Genomic DNA, 26230 nt, shown 5'->3' on the forward strand with positions numbered 1-26230 from the left:
CAGCGTCCACAGGGGAGCTCTCTCAACAGGGAGAGCTTTGCTCCCATTTCCCTTCTCACGACGGTCAACAGCGCAAGACGACCAGATACCCTTTGACAGACACTGTAATTCTGTCTGCCTGCGGGCCTTATATAGGCTCCATTTCCCACCACCACCTCTTATTTTAAACTTTTCAAGAACATTCAGTAAGATATGATTTCTAAAGAACAGTTGCAAACAGAAAGGGAGTTTCCGAAGTATAAGTCAGTATTTCATTGGCAGGTTTATTATGGATGGACCATGCCCCCTCCCCAAATTTGTATGCTGAAGTTCTAACAAAATGTGGCTTTACTGGGAAACAGGGTCATCGTGGACGTAATTAGTTAGGATGATGTCATACTGGAGCAGGGTGAACTCCTAATCTAGTATGTGGACCCCTAATCTATCATAACTGGCGTCTTACAAAAATGAGAGGTTTAAACACAGCATCATCTGAAGATGAAGGCAGAGGTCAGGGTGAGGCGTCGACAAGGCACGGAACACCAAAGTCCCCCAGCAAACTCCCAGGATCTCAGGGAAAGGCCGGGAACAGGCTCTGCTTCCCAGCTCCCACCAGTCACAGCAGGAACCAGTCTGCTGCGGCCTGGGTCTTGGACTCACAGTCTCCAGAACTGGTGTTACAGTGTGAGTCGCTCAGTCATGTCCAACTCTTTGCAACCCCACAGACTGTAGCCCACCAGGCTCCTCTGTCTATGGAGTTCTCCAGGCAAGAATACTGGAGTGGGTTGCCGCTTCCTTCTCCAGGGGATCTACCCGACCCAGGGGTTGAACCCAGCTCTCCTGCATTGCAGGCAGATTCTATACCATCTGGGCCACTAGGAAAGCCCCTAGTGTATCTGTATGCCAGAACTGGCAGCCAACGTAATTCTGTTGTTTAAGCCTCCCAATTTGTAGTACTTTGTTAGAGGAGGCCTAGCAAACTAACAGAGCCATCTGACAGAGCCTGTCAAAAACCTGTCATAATTTTAAAATGCACAAAGCCTTTGATCAAGCTATTCCACATCCAAGAATTAGCCCTTCAGATATGCTCTCACACTGCAAACACACATGTATAATGATGCACATCATGGTGTGGTTTAACAGCAAAAAACTGAAAATGACCTAAGTGACCATCAGTAGGGCACTAATGCAGCAGATAATGGAGTACTATGCAGCTCCCAAAAAGAACATAAACTTTTGTTTTGGGCAACAACCATTCACGGATGGTAAATCTAGAGGGAAATGTTTGATGAGGACCAGGATATCCGCATGGTCTCAAAGTACCTCCCCACAGACTGCTTATTAGTTGCAAGGGGAGAAATAATATCTGTGATGAAGAAATCAGATATCACAATCAATCAAAATTCCCATCACTGGGATGTCCCAGGCCGGCCAGAGGTTAAGAGGCTTCCACTGTCTAGGGCACAGTTTCAATCCCTGGTTGAGGAACTAAGATCCCACATGCCACACGGTGCAGCCCCCAAAATAAATAATAGTTTAAAAAATTCCCACCACTGAAGGAAAGATATTCTCCTTCTGAGGATATGAAGTCTTATTACCCATGAGATATTCTGGCCAGGGATATGTATCCCGAATTTAATCATGAAGAAACAGCCAACAAACTCAAACTGAGGAACATTTTGTAAAATAACTGGCCCGCACTCTTCAAATATCTCAGTGTTACAAAAGATAAAGGCAGAAAGAGGGCATCATTTTATATAAAGGGAAACTAAAAAGACATGATATGCAGTATGTGATCCTGGTTACAGGGGCAGGCGGAGGATCATTCTATGTAGGACATCACTGAAACAAGGAATAAATTTGAAATATGCTTATGTATTATTTATTATACTTATGTATACTTATAAATAATACTTATGTATTATTTAACTAATATGTACATTAGTTAAAAGCTATGGTATCAATGTTACATGTCCCAAATGTGACAATGTACTGTGATCATGTGAGATAATATTCTGGTTTGCAGTAAACACACCTTGAAGCATTGGGGGTAAAGGGACATGATATAAGCAGCTTACTCCAAATGGCCCCAAAACACATATTTCTAGATCTGTCTAGATGAGGTGGTAAATGTTAAAAAGTTGGTAATAAGTAAGATGTGGTACATACATATCATGGAATGACACTCAGCAATAGAAAGGAACAAATTGTTGGCATAGGTGACGATATGGATGAACCTCAGAAACATCATGCTGGAAGAAGCCAGATGCAAGAGACTACCACTGTAAAATATCATTTTATGAAAATTTTAGATAACTAAATTCTAGACAAGACTTCAGAAACAGAAAGCAGGTCAGTGGTTGAACAGAAAGCAGGAATGGGGATTAACTGCAAATGGGCAAGAGAGAACTTACAGGAGTGACAGAAGCATTCTACAACTGGGCTGCAGCGGGGTGTGCAACAAGGTAAATTTTATAGCACGAGAATTTTTGAAAAAGCAGTTAAAACTGATGAAACTAGGTAAAGTAGATACAGGAGTACTCTGTACTATTTTTACAATTATCCTGTAAATTTGAGATTCTTTCAAAATAAAATATTTAAAGTACTAGAATGTGTGGATCTCTTCAAGCTGATATTAAATGATTTCCAAGGTACATATTTCTCATATATATGAAGCAATTAATGTGTGAAACTGTATATACTGCATGTTTGAAAATCTTATACATAACACTTCTTTATGCACTCTGATACATGCTTAGAATAGAAACAGGCAAACAACAGCCCCTGCCTGCTTTGTGACTGAAGGTTCCCTGGAGCTCTGCTTACCATTTGTTCTGCATGTCACCATCACAACAGAAGAGCTGAATAGATGTAACAAGAACTTATCACCCGCAAAGTTGCAAATATTTACTATCTGGCCCTTTAATAGAAAGCGTGTGCCAACTGTTGCCTTAGAAAATTTAAAAGAAACACACATGAACTGTAAGTGCTGCCTTGAAGAAATGGGAACTGGGATCTAGGATGTCAAAGAGACCGAGTGTACTCTTATCCATCTTTCTGTACTCTTTCAAGGTTTCTGTGCCACGTGACTATATGGCTTTGAAAAAGATAATTTACAAAAATGCTTTCAAACTGCCTTACATTTTAGAAGGCCACCGTCACTGCCCTCAGCTCCCTGGGAACAGCGGCACTTGGCACTGGTGCGTGCCACCTCCCTCTGTATCAGGAAGCAGCCAGGCTCCCCTCATAAAGGACCGCGAGCTTGTCCTTGGAGGCAGGTGCAAGGGTCGCAGGCAGCCCCAGGGACACACCACGTACCTGGTCTTGTTTCCCCCAGATGATCTGCGTAGGGACCTTAATCTTGTCCATGTTCTGATGGAGGGAGTATCTCGACTTCTCACTGACGATTTCCAAAAACACTTTGTAGGGAAGGAAAATAAAGTGAGTGTAGGCTGTGCTGTGGACACCACCAAGTATAGGAAATAAATAGTGTATATGTATATATAGGATATATACAAGGTATATAGTGTTTAAGTCTAAGGCACTGCATCTTTCTTGAGGGGTCCCAGAAAACTGTCAAAGTCTCAGAAAAGTAAGGAATAAGAGCCGGCCACCCAGAAGATGTGTCACAGGCTCAGAGGTCAACACAGGTCTACTTACGCTTTCGGTAGAAGGTGTTGTGAGGGATGCGGACATCGACAAGGCCCTGCAGGATCTAGGGAAAAATAACCCAAAGTCAGAAGGCGAGGGAAAATTGGTATCCTCAGGCCTCAGAAGGGTCTGGGACAAAGAGGGGAAACCAAAGGCCAGCAGTTTCGGGCGTTGTCAAGGTTTGTAAGGCCTGGTCTCCAAATTCCCGTGATGACCATGCAATGTAATGGGGACTTAGGTTCGTAAGAGGCTTTTTTCTTTCTCCTAAGGAAGGAACTCTGGAAATAACTGTGAAGACAAAGGACCCCAGTGGCATGTAAGCTGCTTCACCTATGAGGAATTCTCTGCTTATCCTGAGACATAATCAGAATGAAAATAATTTCAAGTAATTACTCAGTAATACCCAATATAAAACAAGGTCTATTAAAAAAAAATTAACTATTGGGGATGATGGGCCTCTTAAGCAATGAAGAAATCAACCCCTAGGGAAGTTCTGGGAAGGCTTTCGATGTCCTGAGCTCACTGTGTGACACTGGCCGGGCCCTCCCTGCCGCGGGCCGTGGGGCTGCAGCAATGCTGACAGGCCAGGGCTCCTGGACCTGGGAGACCGACCCGGAGAGGTGCTGGGGCCAGAAGGAACATGGCCCGCCTCTTCCCCCACCTCAGGGGTCTCGAGGTAGGGTCCAGGGGTCACATCAGCAGCCGTCAGTCCTCTCATTTCCCTAGGAATGGACTGAACCCCTTCAACACACTCGCAGGAGTCCTGTGCGCTGACTGAAGTGGGAAGACCCAGTCATAACTGCTCTGGACGAAACCCACCCACTGGAGCATCTGACTATTCTGGAAGTGGAAGCCCAGGGGTGAGACCAATGGCAAACTGTCCAACACAGTGTGCTCAGCATCAGATATTTCCTTTGTTCTACTATCTATCCTGTACCCATGCATCTCCCCATCTTGCATTCAGCCATCCACCCTCCACCTCTGCTCCACACTCCTGCCTATCCATCCATCCTGCATCTCTGATTCAGACATGCACATGTCCATCCATGTGTCCACTTAGCCTGCAGCTACCCATCCACCCTCCATCCCTGGTTCACATAGACATCCACCTATCCATCACCCACCCACCCTGCACCTCCGAATCACATACGCATACCCATGTATCCATCTGTCCTGCATCCACCAATCCATCACCCTCCATCTCTGCCATTTCCAGACACCCTCCCATCCATTCACGCATTCGGCCACCCATCTCTCTGCACCCCTAAATCAGTGATGTATGCACATGCATCCGTTCATGCACCCCTCTACCCTGCATCTACCCACATATCCATTCTCCATCCCTGCGTGGTTCAGGCTTCCTCCCGTCCACTGATCCATCCACTCTACCTAGGACCTATCTCATGCAAGCACTTTGCCATAGGCTGGGAACAGAACCACCAAAGACACAGTCCTTGCTCTTACAGAGGTAGGAATGGAAGACGCAAACCAGCCAACACAGTCATTACCCAATGTGACACAGCAGGCTGAGTGCCTAGGGGCCCCTCCCTGCCTACAAGGGAAAGACTTTGGGATCTGCATTTCTTTTCTCCCAGTGTCTTCACTTCTCTGACAATTCAAAACATGGAATTTTCTAAAACCCTACTTGGTTACTCTATTCTGGAAAGAGATCAGTGCTGAGAGAGGATCAGTATAAAGTCATGACTGAAAAGAGAACTTCATGGACAGAACATACCACAGAATCTGATTCTGTGATGCTTCCTCAGAGATGGGCCGCATCTTTTAATGAGTCATGTTTATGACCTCTGCAGAGCCCATTCTCTCAACTCCCAGGAGGACCCACCCCACCCCGAGGCAGAGTCCAGCTCCTGAAACAGAGTAAGCTAATGCACTGTTGTGAGGTCTCATTCGTGGACTCTCGGTTCCCCACACTGTCTCCTGCACAACCTCATTTAGACCCGTGACTTTTAATATCATCCTTGGCTGATGGCTGTAATCACACAGCCCAGGCCAGACTTCCCTCAGCTCCACTCGTATTTCTGTCTACATGACACCTGCACGTGATGGCGTCTCAGGGACCTTGAACTTAACACATCCACAATGGAGCTCTCAGCTGATGCTCCAAACCCACCTTCCCTCCCCTTCCCCTACTCAGAAAACACTACCCTGGGACTTCCCTAGCAGTCCAGTGGTTAAGACTCCGTGTCTCCACTGCATGGAGCACAAGTTCGATCCCTAGTTGGGGAACGAGAATCCCGCATGCCATGTGATGTGGCCGGAAAATAATAAGAACTTTTAAAAAGAGGAAGAAAACACTACCTTTATCTGATATCTAAAGTATCAGAAGTCACCTGTGACTCACATTCTCCCATCCTCCACTTCGCACTGGCCAGTAAGTCCTACCGCCTCCTTCCAAAGCTTCTCGGATCTCATTCTCCACCACTCCCCAGTCTACAACACCCTCATCTTGGAGGAGTACAGCACACTAACGATTTCTCTGCTTCTGTGTTCCCCTACAACTCGTGAGCGTTTCTCCTACTGTACTTAGAAAAACTCCAGTCTCCTTCCCATAATCTCTTAAAAGTTCTACATGATCCAGCCTAGTGGTTCTCAAAGCAGTTCTCGGGATTATAAGACATCAAACTACTTTCGTAATAACACTAAATGTCGCTTGCCTTTTTCACTTTCATTCTCTCAAAAGCACGCTGATTTTCAGAGTCTACATAATGATGGATAATGTCATCATTCTGATCGCTAATGAAATGAGTACTTGTGTATTCTTGTGTTTTAAGTTCTCCTGAGGTTTAATTTCTAATACAGTACACATCAATAGTTACAAAGAAGCTCTTTGGGCTTCTCAATAATTCTTAAGGCTGTTAAAAGTGCTCTGAGACTTTGTTTTTTTAAATGAGAATCTTTGATTCAGCCCTTGCGTCCCATTCCAACCTCACCTCAACCCATTCTTTCCCTCACACTCTGGGGTCCCGTCACCTTGGCATCTCCTTCCAGCATCTTGAACCTAACTGTTTTATCCATCCCTGCTCAGGCTGTTTTCTTACAGAGGCTTATCAAAGTTTCTCCTGCCTCTCTGTTGTCAAGCACATCACTATCTTCATTTCCTCTAGAAAACTCACTACAATATGAAATTATCTGTCTTGTTAATTGACTGCTTCTCCGCCTGGCCTTCTCTGTCTTATTTCTTCCCCAGGGTGCCCAAGCATAGTGTTGGACACATCACAGGCACGGCACTTGCTGAATGAATGAACGCTGAGGACAAGGAGGGAACGTGAGGGGGAAGCTGGCCCCGGCCACCTGAGCACTGGGCAGAGGCAGGCACACTGCTGCGGAGGCCACACTACCTGCTGGGGCACCTTGAAGCGGACGTAGGAGCAGAGCTGCAGCATCTCACTCATCTCCTCCGGGGTGGTCGGGATCAAGGGGATCTTCTCCACGGCGGCCGACTCCTGCAGTTCCTTGAGCCGTTGCACAAATTTATTATCAGTTGAGTACTGCAGACCTGGGGGATCCAAACCAAAAAAGCTTGGAATATATCTACCTTCTTACCAAACCCCATTTTATATAGAGAACTTCCAAAATCAGCCCAGACCTAATGTATCTTAGGTGTTTTCCGTTGGTAGATTTCTTTTTAATTGGTACTAGCATCCGTGGTCAAAGTCAAAGCCACAATTTGAGAAACATAGGGAAAAATTTTTTTCTTCAGAACATCTTAAGGGCTGGCTACGCAAACTGGGAGCCTGTAAGAAACGCAGCACTTCAGCCCCTCCCCTAAGTCTCTGACATCAGAATCTGCCCTTAAGTTGCCAGGGGATTCATCTGTAGGACAGAAATTAAGAAGAGTTTGAGAGTCTAGAAGACAACTAGCCTGAGCCCCTCTCACATCTGTGGGGTTGAGAGGAGACCTGGTGAAACGCATGACCAGAGAGGACTGAGTACTCCTCCCTTCAGCCTGGACCCACTTAACAATCTCTCATTTGGGGTCAGCACATAAAATGCAGTGAGAGTGAGTCCCCTTTGGAGCTGTCCCACACATTGGGGCAGAAGGGCAGGACTGCCCTCTACACAGTCCTTCTTCCTCCAGGGAACCGTGAGGCAATCCTGAGCCGAAAGAGCCTTGAGACTGACCATTATTTTCTATCACCTGAAGCATGACACAAGAGTTCACACGAGCTGGTGTATGAAGGAGCATAAAACTAATTTCATTTCCAACACTGAGCAAGTTTCTAGGTGTTTAACTTAGCTGAAGAGCTAGAGCTTAGAAAGAGAGGCAGTGGAACCCATACTGTGCTTCAGAAATCCATATTTCATAAATCTCCTATATTCAGCAACTCCTCTGAATCTAACATGCATATCGTGCAGCTCTCATGATGCATGGTCAGATTACATGATCTATTTCTTTTGGCTTTAAAAATTAACCCTAAACTAAATGTCATGTGGTATATCCTGAATTGGATCCTGGAACAGAAAAGGACGATTGTAGAAAAACTAATGAAATCTAAATAAAGCCTGAATTTTGGTTAACAGTAATACACCAATGTGGGTTTCCTGGTTGTGACAAATTTGCTGTGTTATGTGAGCTGTTAAAGGTGAGAACTGGGTGAAGGGTACTATCTTTGCAACATTTCTATAAATTTAAAATTATTTCAAAGTAAAAAAAAAAAAGTGTATCTTTTCATTTTTGCACACAAACAAATTCAATTCTAACTTTCTAATGGAAACAGGTATAAAACTTCTCTGGGCAAACGAAGATACACTCAAAAAAGTTGGTTAGTCAGTTAAGATCTGACCTTCCATAAGTGATTTAAAATCTAACAACATTCCAGAGGGGCTCCAATTCTTCATTTTTTCTTGGCCGAGTTGTGCAACATATGGGATCTTAGTTTCCCAACCAGGGATTGAACCTGCGCCCTCTGCTTTGGGAGCACAGAGTCTTAACCACTGGACCACCTGGTAAGTCCCCTCCAATTCTCAGACTTTATTATTATAAGATCAAATAACTTCAGACACAGTGCTTGGGAAAAGGAGAAGAGAAAACCCTTTGGGAACTTGCCTTCAATTTCAACGAGCTTAACAGATCTGAAAACTTAACTTTCTGAATGAGTTGAAAGGCTTCAAAGATAAATTTAGTTATGTTTCAGTAGAAGGTGCACAAGTTCAGTTCATGGTTGGGTTCTAGTGGGTAAAGAAAGTAATGGATATGAGTCATATAAAAGAGGCCGTGAATATGAAAGGATTTCTCCAAAAACCACAGCTTGAGTTCTGGAGTCAGACAGCATAGGGCCAGTTCCTATCCTGGCTCCAACACTAATATAATGTGCACCTATAAAATGGGCATACTATCCTTATCTGGATAATAATTACGTATATAAAAAGTCACTGAGATATACACTGAAAAGCTGGACAATTTACTATGTGTAAACCATATTCTAGTAAATTACCAGGGATGAAGAGGGGAGGCAAGAGAAGGAAAAAGAGAGAAAAAATTTTCTTACTAACATACTATAAATTCAAGTATGAAGATTTATATACATATACATATATATGTATATAAATTTTAAATCCAACTTTAGTGTTTGTCTCAGTGGCATATATGCTAAAACTGGAACAATACAGATTCAGATCAGCACAGCTCCTGTGCAAGGATGACATGCAAATTCATGAAGTGTTCCATATTTTTAAAATTTTTTTAAATCCAACATCAGATCATAATTTCTGAGGACATGTTACAGCTCAAGTAGACATGGATACATTTAAGAACAGAGACACCAAAGTTTGTTGATTTAAAAAAAAAATCTTGCGATAGGAAAAGATCTCTGAGTTTTCAGCCAAAATAGAAAGACGCATAATAACATTACTTTCACCTCATAAGGTTATGGCAAGGATTAAATTCATATAGAGTTTAGCTCATAAAAATTCAATAAATGTTAGATGCTAATATTATCATTATACTTCAAAGTATTTATATGCTGTAAAGTTTTATACACTTCTTAATTAACCACCTCCGATTCTTTGTGGGACAAGGCTGGCTCTGTATTTTAAAGCTCAATATGGTTACAATTATGGTTATGCAACTATTGCTTGATTGTACCATTAAGGCAAACTTTTTTAGTATCTCTACAATATCGTCAAAAAGATGATTCTAAAAAGACAGTCACAGCAGAAACCGCCATTGCCTTCTTCAGAGATTCAGGTCCCTCTGTGTCCACGTCACTCACAGGGTGATCTGAGTCTTACAACTCACCAGCAGGGCACACGAGGGATAGGCTGCAGACGTCTGACGGGTAGTAAGCAGCATACACCCCAGCCACGTGGCCGCCCATGGAGGTGCCCACCAGGTGGAAAGGCTTTTTGTTCAGCTTGAGGCATTCTACAAACTAGGAAGGGAAATGAGAAAGGGCCTTGGTTATACAACTGTGGACAATGACAATGGGGATTCCAGAGTTGAAAACTTTTGTACTTCCTATGGGGACAAGCGGAAAAGGGCTATTAATGAAATGGGATCTGAAATCTACTTGATTATCCAGATGAGTCCTGTTACATACATGTACTCTTCTTTACCTGACATAGGTTGTCAAGGGGTCGTTTTTAAGCGTAAAATCAACAAAGATCCCTCAAATTCATGAGCCAGCAAATTTTTAAAATAAAGGTCCAAGAGTAAATATTTTCTGCTCTGAGGGCCTATTATCTCTGCTGCAACTATTCAACTCTCCTGCTGTAGCACAAAAGCAGCTAAAGACAACACGTAAACAGGTGACTGTGGCTGTCTTCTAAAGACAACACGTAAACAGGTGACTGTGGCTGTCTTCTAAAGACAACATGCAACTTGGTGACTGTGGCTGTCTTCTAAAGACAACACGTAAACAGGTGACTGTGGCTGTCTTCTAAAGACAACATGCAACTTGGTGACTGTGGCTGTCTTCTAAAAGACAACACGTAAACAGGTGACTGTGGCTGTCTTCTAAAGACAACACGTAAACAGGTGACTGTGGCTGTCTTCTAAAGACAACACGTAAACAGGTGACTGTGGCTGTCTTCTAAAGACAACATGTAACTTGGTGACTGTGGCTGTCTTCCAATAAACTTAGCTTACAAAACTTAGTGGCAGATCAGACGAAGCCCACAAGCCATAGTTTGCGGACTGGCTATAATTTACAGCGCTTCCCATCCATCTAAACATCCATTAGTATAACTATCTACCCATCTGTCTACCCAACCATCCAACCATCCATTCACACAGCTATCCACCCATCCATCTATTCAACCATCCAAACATCCATCCATATAACTACCTATCCATTCATCTATTCAACCATTTGACCAACTATTCCCTACATCTACCCATTCATCTAAAAAATATTTACTGGATACCTATTACGTACAAGCAACCATGGTCAGCTGCTCAGGATACAGCAAACGGTCAAAGCAGCAAGGTTCCTTGCTTCCAAATAATACACAGTTTAAAGAGAGGAGAGGGGCAGACATTAAATAAACATCCTTGGATGGAGAAAATACTTAATGTCAGCTTGAAGAGTATGAACCATTAAATTTTGAAATGGTTCATGAGCCCCATGACTTTGAAAGCTCAGTCAGAGAGGGCTGAAGAAAGATACTAAATCAGAACAAAATGAAAAGATCACCCTCCCCATCCTCCACAACTAGGCAGACATGCTATCACCATCATCAAGCAGCTGGTAACCAAAAAAATACACTCTAAAAAAATAAATGGTCTTGAGGAATTCTAAACTCCCTTTTTGAACAGTTGAGAAAATGAGGTTGTATTTCTCCAGAAACAATTATAATAGGTTTAGAGAAGTCGGCAGTAAACCCTGGCCCTCTACAGCTGACCGAGGATACCACTGGGCTGCTCCCATTTTGTTTGCAATTATGAGTCACAACGGAGCCCGCACTGACTGTTCTTCAGACCTGGGGATGCAATGGTGGGCAAGCCCCACCTGGGCAGCTTTTGGGTGGTGCCTCCCTGCTTACCTGGTGTATCCTCTTGACTTGCCCATCTATGGACAGGTCATCCAGTGAGGAGCGGGTGGTGCCCTCATGTCCTGGCATGTCCACGCAGACCAGATGCAGGTTCTTCGGGAGGAACTGAGGACACACAGGCCCAGGGAGTCAGAATGTAGTGTGCAGAGCATGTCTGCCCATGTTTCTGGGGAGGCTCCCCCATTTACCAAGGGACCTGGACGGCCTCCCCACTGGGTAGGTAGGAACCTAAACCACCCCCTGTCTTCCCCTAGTAACATCTGACATGAATAAACACAGCCAGGAGCCTTACAGAGAGCAGAAGCCCCCAAAGTCTAATACACAATGGGAGAGGACTCGGGATGGCTGGAAAGGGGAGAACAGAGGTCAGGGGAGCGGGGAGCAGGCCTGCGTCCTTTGCTCTTTCTTGACACCTGTTGGCAGGTACTACCTCCTTCTCCCTTCCCTCATCCCTTATATGCTTATCCCAGTCTCGCAGCCACCAACTTGGAACTATTAATACACTGGGTGATTCTGTTCTCCCAGAGCCCGGCCAGCTCCAGAGTCCACAGAAGCAACACTTCTAAGAACCATGTCTGATCGCCCTAGTTCTGGTCTCAATTCTTTTTTTTTTAACATTAAGATCTAATTCCTTAGGGATTTTTATCCTAAACACCTCTTTCCATTTAAATATATGCTACATTTAACCAAGAATCTGAGATATATCAGCTATCAATAAACAACTAACCAGTTATATGAAAGATGAAGAGGAAGTCAGAGGTTCATTAAAGCATGACTGTCCTCATACTGAACTTTGGAAATAAGAAACTAGGGGATGTGTGAGCCTCTTTGTCCTAATGTAGAGCATGCTTTGGATTAGTCAGGTCCTGCTTGAGGCGGGACCCTGGGGTCCTTCTCTGCCAGACCTCTCCCAGCCCCCATCTTCACCAGCTGTTCACTTTTACCAACTCCAAATAAACCAGGACAGAAAGTGAGTGATTTGAGAAACCATCCCAGAAAGCTGTCAGATCAAGACTGCTTCTCTAAAGGGCTAAGGAAAAGAGAAAGCAGAAATTGAAGGAAGAGAGGAGGAGAAGATGGGGAGAGAGAAAGAGAAGCAGAGAAGGGAAGAAGAGGGGAATCTTGGAGTACACAGAAATGACTTTTTAAAACCTGGACTTTGATAGTCATAACAGTCCGAATATGAAGCAGAGTATCAGAAACTTCCCAAAGAAATAGTCATAAGGTGAAATGGCTGGTGAGGCACTGGTTTTATAAATAACATTCAGCTCAGTAAGTTCTGTCTGATAAAAGGATCTGAATAATATACTGCATTAGTTTAGGGTGATTTGAGCCTTAGGTGATCATACTGGGTTCCCTCTGCTTTCTACCACTGCTGATGACATCATATTTAAGTAGAACCCCCTCTCTTCTTTTTTTTACTGAGTGACACCCTCTGAAGAAGGAAGGCTCTCGCACCCCACCTTGACCACGCTGAGCCACATGTCTTTGTGGGCAGAGAACCCGTGGAGCATGAGGACGGAAGGTTTGTGGCCAGGCCTGCCGCGGAAGGAGTAGCAGAACTGATAGTCTTCGTGACGCACATAGCGGACCTGCATGCCCAGCGTCCTCCGCCAGTACCTGGGGATGGAAAATACAGACTAAATCAGTCAGCACGCGCCAGAGAAGCAGCTTTGGGAGGCGGACTCTGTACAGCTTTACTTTGAAGTAAGAGCAACGATTCTCCCAGCCCTCGTCCTCTACACAGTCACCCTTGAGGACCACTAAGTCAGGCCATTCCAGAAAGTACCTTACGTGAATATTCTGGTGTAAATGTTCCTAAGCACGCTATCAGGAAGGGAAAACGGGACGTTTTCTTAAGAAGCAAGACACACAATAACCCTCTGTTAATACGTGTTTCTAGTAGTTTGAATTGCAGGGCAAAGAAGGCTGTGGGACCTCACAGGTGTGTGCCTTGCCCAGTTGAGCTTCAGGAGAATTCAAAATGGCTGGTGGTAAGGCCGGGAAGGGCTCTGGAGAGGCCAAGACAAAGGTGGTTTCCCCTTGCGGAGAGCTGGCTGGCAGCTCCTGGCGGGCCATGTTCACCGACACCTGAAATCTGGGCCGAGCAGCCGTGGACTCGCGGGCCTGACTGCCGCAGGGTGCAGTGCAGCTGACCTGGAAGACCTTACCACAGAGGTACTTTAATTGGTAGGAAATGCATCAAAAGACTTAAAGGTAAAGTGCGTTCCTGTTTGTGGAGATGCGGAATCAGACTCTGTCATCAAGGCTGCCATTGCTGGTGGAGGGGTTACTCCACACCCACATATCCCCGTATGGGAAGAGATGACAACTGGAGACTGACTGGCGGATGTCTGAACTCCTTGTTGTCTCAGGACTCCATACACCTCACAGCTGTCGCCTTGAGTGGTTCCAGTGACTGCTTCTCTGTGAGAAACACATTTGCCTGTTTGTGATTCTATCTAAGCAAGCTGGTTTCAACCAACAAAATCTCTGCATTTGAGTCTTAGCCTTATTTATTTATCTATTCTTGGAAATTTGTTTTCGTTGGGACACAGGGGATGGGTTGTGAAACATCTCCGTGGGCCTGAACTGTCAGTGAAACATCCATTCTAGTCTTCCTGGGACAGCTTTTAGGAACTTTCTCGTCCCTTGGAGCTGATGCTCTTGCTGGCAGCAGCCTCTTCAGGTCCACTGGTTACAGTTCCTTCCTGGAGGAGAATCTTCCCCTTTTTCTTGGGGACACTCTTGTTTCCTGACTCTTCAGGGTCACTAACTGATTCCTCTATTGGGAAAGATCTGTTCCTCTGGGAAGACTTCCACCACCAGCTGTCTCTTCAAGATCACCACTAACCAGCTCCTCCTTCCAAATCCTTGGAAGAGGATTTCTCTTTCTTGGGTTTGGAGAAAGATACAGATGACTCTTCCATTCTATTCTCCTGATGGGGCTCCTGAGGCCTCCACCTTCTTCTTCTTTGGTCTTGCACGCATCTCCTGGCCCTCCTCCTGAGCACTGCTGCAGTTTTCCAAAGACGCAAGGGGAACTGCAACAAGACTTTCTTTTTCTTCTTCAAGCATTTCTTCTCCTGTTTCTCCAGCTTCCTAGTAATCTCAGCGTCGGCTTCCTCTGCCTGAACAATTCTCTCTATCACAACATCCAGATTCCTGCAGGGCACCTCTTCAGTCTTACAGAAGGACAGCTGCTCCTCGACTTGCTCTTGAAGCTCCTCCACAAATACAGCTGAGGGCACCTCAGAGAAGCAATCAGTTTATAAGGTGATACAGCATTTGTTTGCCAGGTATTGGGAGATGCAGCCTTTGCTTTTTTTTTTTTTTTAATTTTTTTTATTAGTTGGAGGCTAATTACTTCACAACATTTCAGTGGGTTTTGTCATACATTGATATGAATCAGCCATAGAGTTACACGTATTCCCCATCCCGATCCCCCCTCCCACCTCCCTCTCCACCCGATTCCTCTGGGTCTTCCCAGTGCACCAGGCCCGAACACTTGTCTCATGCATCCAACCTGGGCTGGTGATCTGTTTCACCATAGATAATATACAGGCTGTTCTTTCAAAACATCCCACCCTCACATTCTCCCACAGAGTTCAAAAGTCTGTTCTGTACTTCTGTGTCTCTTTTTCTGTTTTGCATATAGGGTTATCGTTACCATCTTTCTAAATTCCATATATATGTGTTAGTATGCTGTAATGTTCTTTATCTTTCTGGCTTACTTCACTCTGTATAATGGGCTCCAGTTTCATCCATCTCATTAGAACTGATTCAAATGAATTCTTTTTAACGGCTGAGTAATATTCCATGGTGTATATGTACCACAGCTTCCTTATCCATTCATCTGCTGATGGGCATCTAGGTTGCTTCCATGTCCTGGCTATTATAAACAGTGCTGCGATGAACATTGGGGTACACGTGTCTCTTTTAGATCTGGTTTCCTCAGTGTGTATGCCCAGAAATGGGATTGCTGGGTCATATGGCAGTTCTATTTCCAGTTTTTTAAGAAATCTCCACACTGTTTTCCATAGTGGCAGCCTTTGCTTTTGATGGCTGCCTGGCCAATAAACGTGGAGTGGAAGATGAGGCCATATTTTGGGGTGTTACCCCTTGTCTTCAGGGCTCTGGAAACTTGGTCCCTTTCCTGGGTCCAGGGAATCACTTACAGACCAGGACTGGCCAAACAGGCTTTCTCATATTTAAGTGATACTCTGGTTTCAAAGAAGCTGATTGTTCTCAAGAATTGGATTTTAATTGACAGAAAATCAAACCACAAAAAACAGTGTGGATTTTAATTGTGATGCAGAATATGGTGACACACATTTGATTTTGCAGAGACATTATTTCCACTATGGTACATAAACTCAATAAAAGTCACATGCCCTCCTCTGCCTTCCACTCCAAATATATTTTTCCTACAGACTTTGGGAGTGAGAACTTGTTTCTTAAGAATTATCTCATCTGTTCTCTGGTTTTACTCCTTGCAACATATGGTTGAAAGCTCAGCTTCTGTTGGTTACATAAGACTTGGCAGTGCTGGAGTTTGGCCTGAAAATGATTTCAGTATGATATTACCATCTAAACAAATTGAACACTCTGCATGAAGAATCAAGATGCAAGATAATTAATTCAATCAGAGATTGACTTTGTGGTATACTTTGCACCAAAGAGGCAGCCAAGACATGCAATAGCAAATAGTCTAAGTGGATCAGCTTTAAACCCTTTGTATTAAATAAAGGGAGAGGGAGAGGAAGATATATATATTTATATTTACTTGTACTTGCATACAAAAAAGCATGGAATCATATACAAGATGCTATTAAGATGAGTATCTGGAGCGGAGGTATGAAATACTCTTGAGAAGTAGGTAGGTGGAGAGGGAACAATGGTGGGAGGGAGACTTATCATCTTCTTTTTAGTGCTTTTTTAATGAATATATTGCCACTCAAAACATTAAAGATACAAGAAAATTGGCTAGCTTAACAGCTCTCTTTATGACAAAATATGCATATTTCAAAGTTCTAAGTTATGACATGGTAACATGAATTTGTTCACTCATTTATATCCCAGCTCATTCATTCTTTGCTATATGATTGTGAAACTGAATTTTCTCATCTACAATATGGAAAAGTGTTGCATTTTACTGAGGATATGGTTAAGACTAAAAGAGATAATCCGGAAAAAAAAAATTTTTTTTAAATGAGATAAGCCATTACAGTTTTGTTCAATGCCAAACACACAGGAAGTAGCCAATAAAAGGCAGTTTCAGTATTATATAAAAAAGATTCTTCCCTTCAAATATATCATTTGCCAAAATTCAAGGGGAAAATGTGGAAAATTTTGTAACACATATGATAGCCATATAAGTGGAATCATACAATATCTGTTCTTTGGTGACTGGATCATTTCACTTAGCATAATGCTTTCAAAGTTCATCCATTGTCTACACTATATCAGAATTTTTTTTCCTTTGTAAGGTCGAATAATATCCCACTGTACATATATACCACATTGTGTTTATCATTTATCGGTTGATGGACATTTGGATTATTTCCATTCTGTTGGCAATTATGAATAACACTACTATGTACATTGGCAAATAAGGATGTGTTTGAGTCCCTGCTTTCAATACTTTGATGTATATACCCCGAAGTAGAATAGTTGGATCATACAGTAATTCTGATGGTGCTGCCCCAGTGGCTCAGCGGTGTAGGAGAATCTGCCTGCAAGCCAGGAGACGCAGGTTCGATCCCTGGGTTGGGAAGATCTCCTAGAGGAGGAAACAGCAACCCCCTCCAGTATTCTTGCCTGGGAAATCCCAAGGACAGAGGAGCCTGGCGGGCTGTAGTCCATGAGGTCGCAAACAATTGGACATGACTGAGTGAGCACGTGCACACACACACACACACACAGGGTAATTCTGTGTTAAACTTTTTGAGGAACCTCTAAGCTTTTGCATGGTAGTTATACCACTTTACATTTCTACCAGCAAAGCGCAAGCGTTCCAACTTCTCTACATGCTCACCGAAACTTGCTATTTTTCATTTTTTAAAAACTAACACCTATCCTAATGTGTGTGTAATATATCACTGAGGTTTTGATTTGCATGTTCCCTATTAACAAGGATGTTGAATATTCTTTTTTTTTTTAATAGAGATACAGTTTATTTACCATAAAATTCACCCTTTTAAATGGTACAACTGATGTGTTTTTAGTGTTGATAAAGTTATACAACCATCACCACTAATCCTGGAACATTTCCATCAAAAAGAAACTCAACTACCCACTTAAAAAGCAGTTGAAATGGTAAATTTTGTATTGTGTATATTTTACCACAATAAAAAAAGAGAAAGAAATCCATACCCATTATCACTCACTTCCCATTTCCCTCCCCTTGCACCTCCTGGCATCCACTACTTCACTTCAAGTCTCTATGGATTCTACACAATTTCTATAAATGGGTCTATTCAATATGTAGCCTTTTGTGTCTGATGTATTTTACTTAACATGTGTTCAAGTTCATCCATTATAGAATGTATCAGTACTTCATTCCTTTTTTTTCAGATTTCAAAAAGTGATTACAGGATTTTCTATTAAACGGTAGTAAGTGATACAGAATTCGATCATTTTCTGTTGACCGATCATGATGCAATAGTGGTAAGCAAATAACAGTTACATATCCACAATAGTAAAAGATGCTCAGTTTTCACAATCAACAGCCAGACCAAAAATAAAAGATAATTACAGTTGCAAGTCATAAAGGAAACATGATTAACCTAACTATATAAAATACTTACATACAATTTGGGGGGTTAAGTAGAGTGATGTGTTAAGTAGAAGTGCATATGTACACAGGTTTTCACCTGCACTGCCACTCTATATCTTTCGGTTGGTGCATTTAATGCGTTTACATATAAGCTTACTCCTTGGAAGGAAAGTTATGACCAACCTAGACAGCATATTAAAAAGCTGTCTTTGCCAACAAAGGTCTGTCTAGTCAAGGCTATGGTTTTTCCAGTAGTCATGTATGGATGTGAGAGTTGGACTATAAAGAAAGCTGAGCACCAAAGAATTGACGCTTTTGAACTGTGGCATTGGAGAAGACTCTTGAGAGTCCCTTGGACTGCAAGGAGATCCAACCAGTCCATCCTAAAGGAGACCAGTCCTGGGTGTTCATTGGAAGGACTGATGCTGAAGCTGAAGCTCCAATACTTTGGCCACCTGATGCGAAGAGCTGACTCATTTGAAAAGACCCTGATGCTGGGAAAGATTGAGGGCAGGAGGAGAAGGGGACGACAGAGGATGAGATGGTTGGATGGCATCACCAACTCAGTGGACATGAGTTTGGGCAGGCTCCAGGAGTTGGGGATGGACAGAGATGCCTGGCGTGCTGCAGTTCATGGGGTTGCAAAGAGTCAGACACGACTGAGCGACTGAACTGAACTGATAAGGTAATTATCAATGTGTATGATCCTATTACCATTTTCTTAATTGTTCTGGGTTTTTTTGTGTAGGTCTTTTCCTTCTCTTCTGCTTCCTGCCTAGAGAAGTTCCTTTAGCATTTTTTGTAAAGCTGGTTTGGTGGCGCTGAATTCTCTTAACTGTTGCTTTTCTGGAAAGTTTTTGATTTCTCAACAGAAACTCTACAAGCCAGAAGGGAATCATGTGATATATTTAAAGTGATCAAAGGGAAGAACATACAACCACAAATATTCTACCCAGCAAGACTCTCATTCATATTTGATGGAGAAATCAAAAGTATTTCATTCCTTTTTAAGGCTAAATAATATTCCATTGTATGGATAGATCACATTTGTTTATCCATTCATCTGTTGATGGACGTGTGAGTTGTTTCTACCTCTCAGCTCTTAGGGATAATGCCACTATGAACATACATATACCAGTTTTCCTGTGGATATATGTTTTCTATTCTGTTGAGTGTTCTCAATTCACCTTAGAGTAGAATATCTGGGACATACAGCAGCTTTTTTTTTTTTTTTTTTTTTTTTACCTTTTGTAAGCTTTTGAGGGATTCCCAGATTATATTCCAAAATGCCTGCATCATTTCACATTCCCACTAGAAAATATGAGGGACCCAATTTCTCCATATCCTTCACTGTTGTTTTTTAGAGTAACTTTCCATGGAAGTATAAAGAATATAGAAAGGCACACATATCATAAGCGTACAGCCTGATGAATCTGCACAACGTGAATGAGCCCACCATCTGCCACCCAGGTCAGGGTCGAGACTACGAGCAGCATCACAGACGCTTTACCTCCTACAGGTGACCACTAGCTCACCTTCAAACAGGAGGGTTTTACATGCTGTAGGACTTTATCATACAATAGTTCTTATTTGTATTTGACTACTTCCACTTGATATTATGTTTGTAAGGATCATTCATGTTGTAAAATATAGCACTATTTCTTTCCTTAGGGTAAATGGTATCAGTAAAAGACTTTAAATGTTCTATTTGTCTGTTGCTATGAAATAAGAATAAAACTGATTTTTTTTTTTTTAATACATCGCCATGTTGACTAATATAAGGTTTCAGACTTTCTTTATCTCAAGCCAAGATTCCTGAACTATCTTTATTTACTTTTAAATTTATTTATTTTTAATTCCACTGTGTAGCATGTGGAATTTTAATTCCTGGACTAGGGATTGAACCCATGTCCTCTACAGTGAAAGCGCAGAGTCTTAACCACTGGACTGCCAGGGAAGTCCCTGTTAACTTATCTTATATTTAGCAATCTTCCAAATTCACTTTTTAATTCTAATAAATAATCTACACATATCATTATTATTATTTCAGACTTTCTATGCACACAAGCAAACCATCTGAAACATCAGTTTTTTTTTTCTAATTCTTATCCACTTCTTTCTTATGTATATGATTTCTTGATTGCACAACTGAGTTTCTCTGGGAAAATGAAAATCTTTTAAAATGTCAGTTTTTTTCACCCCGTGAACAGTGTTGACAGTTTATACAATGAAAACCAGAGTGGCCCCTGCTGTCACCCACGGTGGTGACGGCATCCTCAGCATGGCTCTCTGCGGGCTCTCTCGGCCAAGCACGTGGCGCCCCCTGCAGGAGCAACCAGTCCCCATCACTGTGGGACTGTGCCGGCCACGCGCCAGGGACACTTAGACCCAGAGAGAGCGGTTGCCAGGGCTGGCTGTGGCCCCCGGGGGCCACTGCTGCGGAGCCCTGAGGAGCTCAGGAGACCCACAGGGAAGTTCCTCCAGGGACAGAGGGAACTGAGAGGCCCTCCTCACACCCGCATGCTCACTCGGCAGGGAGGATCGGGGTCTTTGGGATGCCCAGCTACCTCTGCGGGCTCCTCTGGTGGCTCAGCGGTAAAGAATCCACCTGTGAGGAAGGAGCCACAGGAGACGCGTGTTTGATCCATGGGTAGGGGAGATCCCCTGGAGGAGGGTATGGCAACCCACTCCAGGATTCTTGCCTGGAGAATCACATGCACAGAGGAGCCTGGTGGGCTACAGTCCAGGGGGTCACAAAGACCCGGCCACGACTGAGCGACTAAGCAGCAGCAACAGCAGTTACCCGTGCTGCCTGCTGTTCTGTTCATGTCGGGATCCTGAAAACTAACTAAACTAAGCCAGGCCTGCAGGGGGAACCTACAAGCGGTCGTCGCGAGCAGCTGAGTGACTGAAGGCCTCTGGAGGAGCAGCTGTGGTTGAGGGACATGGGGACTGACGTAAAGCTGCTCATCCTATGACAACCACTGTGTCAGCGTCACTCACGGTGAGGTGACTTGAAGGAAACAGGCTGTGTGTCTCGGTGGGGTGGGTGGGGAGAGCTCACAGGAATTTGGGCAGCTCTCTGCAGTGGTATTACAGGTTCTAATACTATAATCACAGCCCCCATGCCACAACACTACCCGGCATAATCCGCAAGGATTTCCAGGATTTTCATCCTCCGCAGCCAACCAGGGTTTCTTCTTGGCCTGTGTGGCCGAGTTCATGAAATAAAGAGCATTGTGTTCATCCTCCAGCTACAGCTCTGAGTGGAGTGACAGGCCGGGGCAGGCTTTACAGTCACATGCGTCTGTGGGGTCAAATAAAGGGCTGAGTGTTCTCTGTGGGGCCTCTCTGAATTTCGGTGGTATTACTTGTTAATAGAATCTGCCTGCAATGCAGGAGACCTGGGTTTGATCCCTGGGTTGGGAAGATCCCCTGGAGAAGGGAAAGGCTACCCACTCCAGTATTCTGGCCTGGAGAATTCCATGGACTGTATAGTGCATGGGGTCGCAAAGAGTCGATCATGACTGAGTGACTTTCACTTCACTGAACTTCACTTGTTAATAAAAGTGAATTCTATGTGATGAGGCATTCTTCATAATAGCCAAAAAGTGGAAACAACACAAATGTCCATTTGGATGAATCACATGTGGTATAAACCATACCATGGACCACTATTCAATCATCACCATGAATGAAGTACAGATACACGCTGCAGCACAGGTGAGCCTTGAAAAGTGCAAGAAGCCAGACACAAAAATGTCACCAACAGGAAAATCCAAAGAGACAGATTACTAGTTGCCAGGGGATGAAGAGAGAAAACAGGGAGTACCTGTTAATAGGTATGGGGGTTCTTTTGAGGGGAGATGAGAATGTTCTCAATTAGGTGGTGGCAATTCACAATACTGTGAATATATTAAAACCAATTAAATGCATGCTTTAAAATGGTGAACCACATGAGTTTTAGTGAACTCTAAACAACATGAGTTTTAACTTAAAAAAGTCAATTATTTGCAATGACATTAATTTTCTCTTTAAAGATAAAGCATCAAAAGTATTCTAACAATCTGAAAGCTTTCTCCTTGATGGCCTGAGGAACTTGGGGGTGGGGGACTGTGCAGCACAGAGGCTGGTTTCCACGTGTGGTTGGTAGAAACAGCCTTTGGGTGGAATAATCACACCTCTGTTTGCAGCCACATCCATGGTTATGGGACACATCGTGAAGCTGCGCACTCTGCTTCACTTTGACTTAAGAAACACGGAATCTGTGTGTGTAGGTCCACGGTGCCTCTGCAGGACTGAGGAGGGCACACCACTCTGGTCTCTCCACGTCACGGGTCCCATAGGCATTGTGACCCCACAGTACTCCTGCTGTGCTGGGGTGCTGCAAGGGCAATGGCCTCTAAGCAGCCAGAGTCTTAGCTTCATCAATGCAGAGGTGGGTCTTGGGTGACCCACTAAAGGAGCCATCACCTCCTCACAAGAGAGAATGAAAGATGAAAGCTCCCTTCTGTTCAATTAGCTTCTTTTCCAGGATCAGAGCCTGGCTGGCAGGCAGAAAATTCCACACTCTAATGAAACAAAAGGGAGCCAGAAGGGAGGGCGGAGAAAGGGCACAAGTACAGTTTCCCTGCATTCTTCCTTGGGGGCTCAGAAGGTAGTCCTATGTTCCAGAAGTCCTGGTTAAATCTCAATGCGCTCCCCTATGGCACAGAGAGGAACCAGGTCGATTTCAGTACTTCCGTCATCATGGGATGAATTCATGGGCATGTGAGGAGTGATTTTCTCTGGTAAATGGACTGTGGCATGAAAAGTTACCGAAACACATCATGAAAAAGTCTCTCTCTTTTCAACCATAAACCTGCTTTCATCAAAGGAGAAAAGCTCTGCAACTCTCACACCTCTCAGCTTTTGTAACAAAGAGAAAGGAGTCAGTCCTTGGCAGGCAATGGTATCTAGGCGAGAATTCATGAACAGAGTGTAAAGCATTGTGCTCATTTTTACTTTTTATATTAATTGTTTGTGGCAATCAGGATGGCAAGCTTTCAACTAAAGGTAGTGATATTTATGTCACTCAGAAACTAATGTAAGATTTTTTTTTAAAGCCATTTACTCTAAAGAAAACACAAAAGAAAACTAGAGGTGGTGTGCAAATAGGGCAAGAAGCATAAAAATGATTTAAGAATGACAGAAATTTTGGAAACTTTTTTTCCTGTCATTTTACTAACGAACACTTTTAGACAAATCAAAAAACATTCTGTCCTACCCATGCCATGTCCATGATTCTGGTGTTTCTAACTCATTTTTCAGTGATTATCACTGTACCTGTCAAAACATCACTGGATCAGAATCCAGTGACTAACAAAAACCAAATGCATTCCTATGAATGCACACAGAATCAGTGACTTTGGGAGAGAGAGTGGTCTCCTGAGCAAAGACACCATTGGGAACCTGGAAGAATTTACCTGTGAGAAGCTACCAGTACCAATTCTTCAGGAACATTCCCAACATTCCAAAAAGAACACCTTTCAACTTCTCTGTAAGATTAAAATGAGTGCTCAGTCACTCAGTCATGTCCAACTCTGCGACCCCAGAGATTGTAGCCCGTCAGGCTCCTCTGTCCATGGGATTTTCCAGGCAAGAATACTGGAGTAGGTTGCCATTTTCTCCTCCAGGGGATCTTTCCAACCCAGGGATCAAACCCATGTCTCTTATGTCTCCTTCATTGGCAGGGAGGATCCTTACCACTAGCACCACCTGGGAAGCCCCCACGTCCGGAATATTTCATGATAAATATCAAAGAGCCACAACCAAAAAGCAAAGAAAGCGGCATGATCATGATACCCTTGAAAATTTTGAACTGTAAAATGAACTTACCAGTAATAGATTCTTATCAGGGCTGAAGGCCACAGGAGAAATGAGGCTACAAATGCCAGGATCGGAAGGGCCAGCGTCCCACCCGCGATCACAAACATGTTAACCACGTCAAGATCCATCCTGCTCTTTAGGTCTGGCTTATACCTAGAGGGGCTGAAAAGAGAGACAGTACTGAAACTCTGTCTCAGGAGACAAGGTGAAGAAGCAAAGTGGAAGCGAGAAGTGAATGACCCAGAATGAAGAGAAGGATCAGGAGGAAAAAAGTGTAGGTAATAAGGAATCATTGAGATGATCCTGGATTTTTTAAGCTATAAAGGAAATTTTAAGAACAACTGGGGAAATTTGAGTAAGGACTGGTTATTAGACAATATTATTAGACCAGTGATGCAGTGATGAAGTTGTGGTTATGTTTGTATGTAGGAAAACATCCTTGTTCATAGCATTTGCTAAAGTAAATATTAAGGGATAAAATATAGTAATATCTGCTACTCACTTTTAAAAGTTGAGGAAGGAAAAATGTGTATATGTGTTTGTGCATATGTGTGAGTGTGTGTATAGAGAAGGGAGAAATAAAGATGGTGAAATGTGCTGGTGAACCCAACTGTAACCTTCAACTTTCCTATTAGGTTTGCGATTTTTAAAAACTAAAAGTTAGAGAAGAACAGAAGACCTGAAAGACAGATAAAGACAGACAGAAAGAAAAACAACACATGTGCAGAGGAATGCTTATCTGTATACAGAACATCACTGGAAGGTGTCCATGGAACCAGCAATAGCAGTAGCATCTGAGGTGGGGAATCAGGAAGCTGGGAGTCAGGGACAGAGGGAGACTTGCTTTTCACAGTCTACTTTTTAAAATCTTTTGGTTATTTATCATGTACATGTATGAAGTGAAGTGTTAGTTGCTCAGTTACGCCCGACTCTTTGTGACCCCATGGACTGTGCCCGCCGAGCTCCTCTGTCCATGGGATTCTTCAGGCAAGATTACTGGAGTGGGGTGTCAATACTTTCTCCGGGGGATCGTCCCAACCCAGGGATCAAACCCAGGTCTCCTGCATTGCATGCAGATTCTTCATTGTCTGAGCCACCAGGGAAGCCCCATTCACACCTGGCCTATTCAAAAGTAAGTAATACACAATACAAGTTTAGGAGGGGACACATCAGAACACCCACGCTTCCCGTGCGCTTTCTGATGTCCTCCCAAAGATGTGAGGACACGTGTGCAGGCTAGAATGGGAGCCCCAGGAGGGCAGGGCCGTACCCCCAGCACCCAGACTGGGGCCTGACCCACTTTCAAGGGCTCTAGGAGTCACCCCTCAATTAGAGGTCCCCACCCAGTTCTGTCTCATGAACAACATGGTTTATTTTCCGTAGAATTAAAAAAATATTTCAAGTTCCATCATCCTCCCCAGTAGAGAAGATAACTCCTGCTAGGATCTGTTGGTCAGGTGTGGCCGTTTGTCACCTGCGGACTCAGTCACTTGTGTTAAGTGTGCATCTCACTAACATAAAAAGGACTCTTCTTCAAGAAAAAGCATACATCTGGCAAGTCATGGTCTTCTTTATATTTCCTGTGAAACAGAGAACTCTGCCCCATACACCTCTATCAGCTGATGTGTACTTCAATTGTATAATGATTTCATGATGGCACATATGACCTCATGACCACTGAGCATGGGGGTCAGCCAACTTCTTCCGCAAAGGGCAGATGATATATAGTTCAGTGATGTGGGTCATAGGTCTCTGTCACAATTACTCAAGCTGCCTCTGCAGTCAGACAGGCCATACAACGTGCAGTGAATGGGTGTGACCATATCCCAGTAAGATTTTATTGTGAAAAACAGGCTTCAGGTTGTAATTTGCTAATCTTTGGCACAGTATACCTACCCCATCAAACAGGCATGGTGAGAGCTTTATCCACTACTAATAGGC

The 26230-nt window shown here is 43.5% G+C and overlaps 1 protein-coding gene and 1 non-coding gene across 8 annotated transcripts in view; one reads left to right on the forward strand and one right to left on the reverse strand.

Moving 5' to 3' along the window:
* ABHD6 (abhydrolase domain containing 6, acylglycerol lipase) overlaps positions 1 to 26230 on the reverse strand; it is a 74339-nt gene that overhangs the window by 2619 nt on the left and 45490 nt on the right. For all 7 annotated transcript variants that reach the window (XM_043885308.1, XM_043885309.1, XM_043885305.1 and 4 more), the window contains 7 exons: positions 24299 to 24451; positions 13107 to 13263; positions 11635 to 11748; positions 9890 to 10022; positions 6990 to 7147; positions 3640 to 3694; positions 3298 to 3398 (listed from right to left, as the gene is read on the reverse strand). In XM_043885308.1, coding sequence (XP_043741243.1) covers positions 3298 to 3398; positions 3640 to 3694; positions 6990 to 7147; positions 9890 to 10022; positions 11635 to 11748; positions 13107 to 13263; positions 24299 to 24417 — 837 coding nt within the window. In that variant the 5' untranslated portion in view covers positions 24418 to 24451. The remainder of the gene's footprint in view (positions 1 to 3297; positions 3399 to 3639; positions 3695 to 6989; positions 7148 to 9889; positions 10023 to 11634; positions 11749 to 13106; positions 13264 to 24298; positions 24452 to 26230) is intronic.
* Positions 9222 to 9325, forward strand: LOC122683353. The gene has a single exon (XR_006337703.1). It is a non-coding gene; the product is annotated as a U6 spliceosomal RNA (small nuclear RNA).

The sequence above is a fragment of the Cervus elaphus genome, chromosome 24, assembly GCF_910594005.1.
Source record: "Cervus elaphus chromosome 24, mCerEla1.1, whole genome shotgun sequence".
Lineage (NCBI taxonomy): Eukaryota > Metazoa > Chordata > Mammalia > Artiodactyla > Cervidae > Cervus > Cervus elaphus.